The sequence below is a fragment of the Adiantum capillus-veneris genome, chromosome 17 (assembly GCF_014529385.1).
Source record: "Adiantum capillus-veneris isolate H3 chromosome 17, ASM1452938v2, whole genome shotgun sequence".
In the NCBI taxonomy this organism is placed as follows: Eukaryota; Viridiplantae; Streptophyta; class Polypodiopsida; order Polypodiales; family Pteridaceae; genus Adiantum; species Adiantum capillus-veneris.
The window spans coordinates 64726184-64734636 of NC_140947.1; the positions used below are offsets into that span (position 1 = coordinate 64726184).

General features: G+C 39.0%; 1 protein-coding gene across 1 annotated transcript; it reads left to right on the forward strand.

The window, feature by feature from the left end:
- Positions 1-2118: 2118 nt before the first annotated feature.
- On the forward strand, positions 2119-5018 carry LOC147437396 (uncharacterized). Its single transcript, XM_086486553.1, has 7 exons — positions 2119-2350; positions 2450-2716; positions 3016-3122; positions 3237-3686; positions 3882-3977; positions 4020-4603; positions 4841-5018. Exons 1-7 carry the CDS (start codon positions 2119-2121, stop codon positions 5016-5018), a joined length of 1914 nt encoding a protein of 637 aa, XP_086342679.1.
- Positions 5019-8453: the final 3435 nt, after the last annotated feature.

Sequence of the window (8453 nt, forward strand, 5' to 3'; positions counted from 1 at the left end):
CTGAAGTGGATACTGACAGTGATGAGGATGAAGATTGGTTGGAAAAGAAGAAGGCAAAGAAAAAGGATAAGGACAAGAAGAAGCAGAAAAAAGATAAGGTTCTCCTAAGAAGGATAAAAAACAGGGAAAGGATGCAGTGACTGCAGATGCAATCAACAAAATTATTCAGAATAAGTTACAAACTCTGGGCATGAACCAGTTTGGCATGTGAGAGAAACCATATTGTCAGGTATGTCAAAGGTTTGGACATGACTATGATGGTTGTTTTTACAACCCGGATTTCAGGGGAAGACGACCTGAATACATTACTCAAAAGATGAGGGAGGCCGCTGCGAGCATGATTGCTCCTCAGGGTCCTAGTCGGAGATATCAGGGACCTGCACCTCAAAGATGGTTTCAGAATCCAAATAATTGGGGATATCAAAACAGGAATCAAAATAATATGCCACAATCACCATGCAATTATTGCGGAGTCATGGGTCATTGACAAGGACCTGATTGTGAACTTTGGTGTCGACATCGGAATTATAAGGGAATTCCTATTATCAGGTACAACAATAACAATAATAATCGACCTCCAGAACAGAATCAACCACTTCCACCACAGTAGCAGCAGCAACGACCTCCAGGTCAAGCTAATTTAGTGATATTGGAGGAATGGACTGAAGAACATGGATTGAGGAAGAATGGATTGAAGAAAAGGTAGAGGGTACCAAAGAAAAACAACAAACTGATCAGCAGGTGCAGGAGATCAAAATTGCTCAAGAAACACCTAAGCATTATAATTGTGACTGTACAGCTTGCATTCTGATTGAGGATATTCCAGAGACCAGTAGGTGTACTGATGCCATGGTGGTCACTAGGGCAAAGGCCAAGGTTGGAAAATCCACTTTGGAAGAACTTGACAACCCGAACAACTTGAATTGAAAATATCAGAAGACAATAAGGACAAGGGTACTCAAAGAAGTGCAAAACCATTAGGAAGAGGATGGGGTCTAGGAGGGCCTCTTTATTTGCCATGAGATTATGGAAGTGATTAACATTTGGACGAATAGATACATGCCATGTGTGCAAGAATGGTGGGTGTGTAAGAGTGGTCAAAGGATGCGCTTTTCCCCCAGAAAGGGGGAGGGCAAATTTATGATTTTTGGCCTTCCATAACTCCTACATATGATCTACAATTTGAGTGGAGATTATAGATCTAGAATCTACACACCGATCTCTTTCCATAGATATGTTACATGTTATACGTTTGCCCGCTAGATTTTAAATTTCATTTTGGCGAGAAAATTTGAATTCAAATAAACTAGCCGTTTTACCTATTTGAATTCAAAGGTGTCCTTTGATTGCTTTCCTAATACTAAAGGTTTTACTCCCTTAAACTGCCAAATAAAGACGCCCTCGTAGACTCCATTCTCTTCCTAATGCTCTCAAAGAGGGGGTGTACCACCTGAGGAATGGAATTTTGTTATAAGATCCTTGGATGATCAGGGGAAAAGAAATTCAGGTAATAGTCGAACTGAACTGCAAGAACAGGTTGGCGGGGATGAATTTTATGAAGCCTTGTTGACAGCTCCAATAACCATAACCGTCAAACAAATGTTGAGGCTAGTACCTGCATTTTCACAACAATTGTTAAAAAGACTTACTCAAGAAGTGGCAGGAGGAGATAAATAGGATACTGGAATGAACCCTGAAGAAACCATTTGTGGAGAAGCTTGTGAAGTTCAACCTTTGGATGTTGATTACAAGGTACCCATGGTTGGGGCTTCTATTGGCAAAGTGTTCTTTCGAGGTGTACTCTTGGATGGAGGGTCAGGAGTTAATATTCTCCCGGAGTCAACCTGCAAACATTTGAATCTCTTGAAGTGGGATCCAATTCCTTTTCAGGTCAAAATGGCAGACCAAAGGCGGGTTCAACCTTTGGGCATTTTGAGGAATTTGCAGATCTCAGTTGGGGGGCTGCAGTTTGTGGCCAACTTTGTAGCACTCAGATTGGAGGAATCTATTCGTTCTTATCCAATCATGCTGGGAAGACCATGATTAAGAGCAGTGAGAGTGAAGCACTTATGGGGAGCAGACTCGATTGTGATCAAAAGAGGTAAGAAGAAAGCTAGAATGCAAATGGATGCCAGAAAGGTAATTCCACCAGGTTTCAGGGCATTACATGCAGAAGGATTGAACATGGTAGAACAAATTGGAGAAGATGTTGAAGAAGAATTTCTTAGAACTAGTTCATCAGTGGTACCTATCTTTGAAGTAGATGTGCAAAAGATAGTCACTAAGTATATTTTGCAGCATCAGGATGATGGGCTAAAGTCAATGACTCAGGAAGCACTGATTACTCATGGTAAGCAGTCAACAACAAAAATTGGTAATGAGTTGTTGAAAAATTTGCAAATTCAAAATAAAGAAGAATGGGAAGCCATTGAAGCAGTAAAGTAGGCAGAAAGAGCATTTGAACACCAAATGGAAAGGACTGCAAGAGTTACTCAAGATGAATTGCAGGAAGTGAACCTGAATACTCAGGAGGAACCTCAAACAATAAAGGTTTTAACAGAAATGGATGAGGAGTTTAAGAAGAAACTGAAGCAGTTATTGCTAGAATTCAAAGATTCTTTTGCATGGAAATATACTGATATGAAGGGAGTAGATGATAGTTTTTGCCAACATAGAATTAACTTGAAGGCAGATGTAGTTCCAGTTGTACAACAAGGTATAGGATGAATCCTAACTACACCAAACAGGTGAAAGAGGAAATTGACAAATTGTTAGCTGTGGGTTTCATTTATCCATTGGATGAGGTTACTTGGTTGTCGCCAATTGTTGTTGTTCCAAAGAAGAATGGAAAGATTAGGGTCTGTGTAGACTACAAGAAACTGAATTCTGCTACAGTAACTGATCCATTTCCTTTACCTTTTTGTGATACATTATTGGATGTAGTGGTAGGACATGAGATTTATAGTTTCCTGGATGGTTTTAGTGGATATAACCAAATTTTAATGGCACTTGAAGATAGAGAAAAAACAACCTTTGTGACTGAATGGGGAGTTTATGCCAGTAATGTTATGACATCTGGTTTGAAGAATGCTCCACCAACATTTCAGAAAATGGTTCAGCATGTATTTGAAGAATACCTTACAACATTTATGAGGGTTTTCTTGGATGATTTTAGTGTCTTTGGAAAGAAACAGGATCATTTGAAGCACTTGAAATTATGTTTTTAAAAATGCAAGGAGTTTAGATTGTCACTAAACCTAGCCAAGTGTGCTTTTGCTGTTAAGAGAGGAATTCTCCTGGGAAATGTGATTTTTGAAGAGGGAGTGTCAATTGACCCAAATAAGGTGGAAGCAATTAATAAAGCACCAGAACCAAAAACTATCAAGCAATTGGGTAGATTTTTGGGTCACGTGAAGTGGCATAATAGATTTTTGAGATATTTAGAACATGTTTGTACACCACTAACCAAACTTACAAGGAAAGATGCTGTCTTTGAATGGGGAGAAGAGCAGGGTAAAGCATTCAAGATACTAAAGAAAATAATGACTGTAGCACCTATTTTGATTGTTCCTGATTGGAATTTACCATTTCATATATTTGTAGATGCATATCATGTGGCAGTGGGTGCAACATTGATGCAAGAAACAAGAAGAGGTTGGTTTAGACCAATTTACTATGCCAGCAGGGTATTGACACCTGTAGAGTAATTATTCAGTGTGACTGAGAGAGAATGTTTGGGGATGATCTATGCATTGTAGAAATTTAGACGTCAACTTTTAGCCAATAGGGTAATTTTCCATGTGGATCATAAGGCTCTTATTTATTTGGTGAACAAACCACCTTTGTCAGGAAGGTTGGTAAGATGGATACTGCTATTACAGGAATTTGATAATGTGGTTATCCATACTCCTGGAAGACTTCATGTTTTGGCTGATTATCTCAGTAGATTGGAAACATGTGAAGATGATTCTTTAGGAGTACTTGATTAATTACCTAATGCAGATTTATTTTTAGTACAGGTGACTGAACAGTCAGGGGTTTGGTATCAAGATATGCTTCAATTTTTTATTGAAGGAGTATTACCTAAAACAATGACAAAAGATCATAGGAAGAGGATGGCATTGAGAAGTAAACCATTTACAGTTATTGCAGGACCCTTATATAAGAGAGGCATTGATCAGGTGATAAGGAGGTGTGTGCCACAGTTTGAGCAAAAAGCAGTTTTGGCAGAAGCTCATGCAGGGAATGCAGGAGGTCACTTCTCAGGAGAGGTTCCTGCAAGGAAAATTTTTCAAGTAGGACTCTGGGGGCCAACAATGATCAGAGATGCTCAGGAATTTAGCAAAAATTGTTTGGTATGTCAAAGAAACGGTAGGCCATTGAATGTGGACAGAATGCCATTGCAACCTATTTTGCCTCTAGAGCCATTTCAAAAATGGGGATTGGATTTTGTTGGTCCAATCATACCACCTGCAAGATTTACACAAAATAGATATATTTTAGTTGCAACTGATTATTGTACAAAGTGGGTGGAAGCAGTGGCTTTGAGAGACAATAAAGTTAAAAGTGTAGCTAAGTTTTTGTATAGGAACATTACGACCAGGTTTGGTTGTCCCATAGAGTTAGTTTCTGATCGGGGAGGACATATTATTAACAAAGTGATCAGTAAACTGACTGAACTGCATATGATTTTGCATGAGAAGTCAACAATGTACTATCCCTAGGCCAATGGATAAGCTGAAAGTACCAACAAGATTTTGGTAAGGATTATCAAGAAGCTGGTCAATCAATACAAGACAGATTGTGATGAAAAATTAGATTCTGCACTGTGGGCTTTTAGAACAGCTTACAAAGTAACTACTGGGATGACACCATTTAAGTTGGTGTATGGGTTGGAAGCAGTAGTACCCATGGAATTTATAGTGCCAAGCCTCAGGGTTGCATTACAAGAAAAGTTATCTCCTGAAGAATCACTCAATTTACAGGAGGGATGCTCTACTGAAGTTGGAAGAGGATAGAATCCATAGCCAGTACATTGCTGACATTATCCAACAGAGGAGACAAGCTTGGATTAATAGAAATAACAAATTTAAATTTTTTTCTCCAGGTGATTGGGTATTTGTCTACAATAATAAATTGGGCTTGAGGCCAGACAAATTGAAACTTAGGTATGTGGGGCCATTCCAAATTGAAAAAACAGTGGGACCCAATACTTTCTTACTGAGAGATTAGGAGGGTATAATTATTCCCAAATCCATCAACGAATTCCGACTTAAACCATGGCATAAGGTCGAGAATCAAGAAGGATGTCCTAGCTATAAATGATGAGCTTTTATGGTGACTAGTTACGCGTGTGAAAGAATAGCCCGTAATCACTTTGTGAGGTACAACCCACTCCTGCGTTTTACGAAAGGGCTAAGCATGTCTACAGTATGCAACTCCTCTGCGAGTTTTGGCCAGGAAGCAAGAGCCGATAATGAAATTCTCTCAGCTCTGAGAAGTTCTACAAGGCATTATGGTGCAAGACCCAAGCTCTGAGGATGAACCGGAGATGGTAACCCCTACCCGGTTGGTACAGCCCAAGGAGGAAGCTTTGTCAAACTATACGTTTCTGGATTTCAGGTACGACTTGGAAAATAATGAAGTAAACAATGCATGGCTGATAAAAATAAGTCTTCTTGATTTTTCAAGACTCCCATGGGTAAGTTGGAGAAATAGCGAGATGGCAACAATTTACTTGAAGCAGTTGCAGTTGAATGGACAGGTTTTTAGGGATGATTATTTGACTGAAGAGATGGTAGCCAAAGTCTTTGATCTCTCTACTCCAGAGGATAATGAATTCAGCAAGGCAAGTGAGAAGGGTATGACAAGGGTTTTTGGTCCACCTTAGGGTGAAAGGCACTATTACCAACTTTCAGGAATGAAGAATGCAGTAAGACTGCACCAAATCAAGTGGTTCATTGAAAGGGGTTTTTTGTTAGTGAAGTCTGGATACATAAGGAGGGAGAATTATGGTATTCTATTAGCTGCAGAAAGTGGTAGACAAGTGGGTTGGGCTAATATTTTGTTTGACAGGATGAAGTTTGAAATTTACACGAAGCAAAGGAGGAAAGATAAAACTACTAAAGTTGGACCTTACCTTGCAGCTGTTTTTCAATATGTAAACAACAAAACCATTTTGCAGGGGAGGCAGTCACAAACCTCACTGCAGATCACTGAAGACGTGGGTTCTTCAGTAAGAAGAGAGAAAAGATAGAAATTGTTTTTGGATCATAAATCATTGCAAATGGATAAAGAGATCCAAGATCTTGTGTCTACAAATTACCCTCAACAGAAATCCTTGGATGCAGTGAAGAATAGAATGGAAAAGGAGTTTGGAAATTTATTTTCTGACACTCCAGCAGGTATAGCTGAAAAGCCAATAATACCTTCAACTGTCAAGATAGGTTTTAAGATCAGAAGACTGCATAAGTTGTCAGAGAAGGAGCCTGCAATTGAAGATCCTCTTGTGGAGAGGCCTGTAATTTCTAAAAGTTTGCTACTGTATCTTTTCCTGAAGTACCAACTGCACTCATCTTGGTGAAAGATTATGTAGAGCAACAGTCTCTAGACCTCACCTTTTTGACCATGGAAAAGGAAAGCCTTCAGACTAAACTAAAACAGGTCAAGGAAGGGGCTTTGAGAGATAAGAAAGTGAAGAATGACACAGAGCTTTTGCAGAAAAAAGTACAGGACCTAAACAAAGCTCAAAAATTGATGAAGGAGGAGTTAGATTCTTACAGACATGTATTTTTGGTCAGAGAAAGAACTTCAACGAAAATTTTTGAGTGGAAAGAAGAATGGTTTCAGGTACTACAAGATCAGTTGACTGAAATGGCAAAATGTTAATGCATCTTTGGAGAGCAGCAACAACAGAGTACTGTTAAGCAGGGTTGCAGCTTGTAGAAAAGTGGAAGAAAAGATTAGACAGATGTAAGAGGAAGAACTGGATGTGGAAGGCTGATATGTCAATTCAGGGGACATTGAGAAAATGAAAAATGAGGTCATGGAGGAGTCTGGGAGAAAATTAAAATTAAGATGTATGATGTGGTGAGTAAACCCTACCAAGATTTTGCAGAGGAGGAGTTCAAGCAAGAAATTTTCCTATTACAGAAACAATTAGATGAGTTGAAGGAGCAGAATGCTCAATTGCAACAGAAGGTACAAGCATAGGTTGAGGTGAAAACTGCATAAGCTGAGCTAGTGCAAGAAACAGTTGAAGTAAAGGATCAAGATACAGTTCAATTTCCAGTTCAGGAAGTAGTTCAGGGATCAGTTCAGGAGGCAGGGAAGACTGCAATTTCAGTTCCAGATAAACAAGTTGATGATACTGAAGATCATGAGAACTTCAAAGAAATTTTGCTGAAAAGTGCTGAGGCAATGTCTGAAGAACCAGGTATTGATGTGACATTGCTTGAAGCTGCTCAGGTCCACATGGAGGAACATTGAGGAAATCCTGTTGGTACTGAGGATTCAGAACTTCAGGATTAGTTATCAGAAAAACTCAATTTTGGTTTTCAAGCTTGTTTTGTCAAGGATGTTGTGGGTTCTTACAATGTTTTGTAAACATTGCCCACCGGATGTGCCAGGTGTTAGGGCCTGAGGCCTCAGTCGTAGTTTAATTTTTACTTTTGCTTGTAGTCAAGGTTAAAACCTTGGAACTCTAAGGGTGTTGTTTACACTTATGATGGTTGGGGACGTTTTGATTATGTTCTTGGCACTGCATGGCAGTTAAAAAGGAGTTAGTTGTTAGTTGTTTTCGGTAGTATGTGTGTATGTAGAGATGTCGAACTGTATTCAATAGGGGCTGTAGCGTGTTTTCTTGTGATGAATGCTATGTAGTAATATAGTTTTAGTATCTTTTGTGTCGATGGTGATATGCAGTTTTCAATTGTGAAGTAAATCTATGTGATAATGCAGTTTACTATGTATTTTATCTTAAACTACTGCTAGGGCAGTAAGCCCCTAACTGTACGAAAAGAGATTTTCTTTCCTCCCTCTTTAAACTTTTTGAGCTTGGACAACCTCTTCCACACGGCATAGGATTTCCTATGGCCTCTGAAGGATCAAAAGTGCAGAGTAAAGGCCATTTGTCGACCGAATATCAGAATGAAGAACGGTTCGGACCGCGTCAACATGGCCTATGCTTAGTCCAAAGTGCAACTTATATCAAATTACATGTGAAATGCAAGGCAAAAGGTGCATATTATTGTTAGCACTACATTACCATATTAACTAGTAATTTGTAGAATTTTGGGCCCTCTTTGGTTGGCCAAAATAAACACTTTAGTAAATCCTTTTATTTTGCCTCTCATTAGGTACGACTTTAGTTTGGACGTATATATTTTTATTCTGTTTTAAGAATTAGATCATGCATAGACCATGTATAATGGCCAAGAATACAGGTTTTTCCA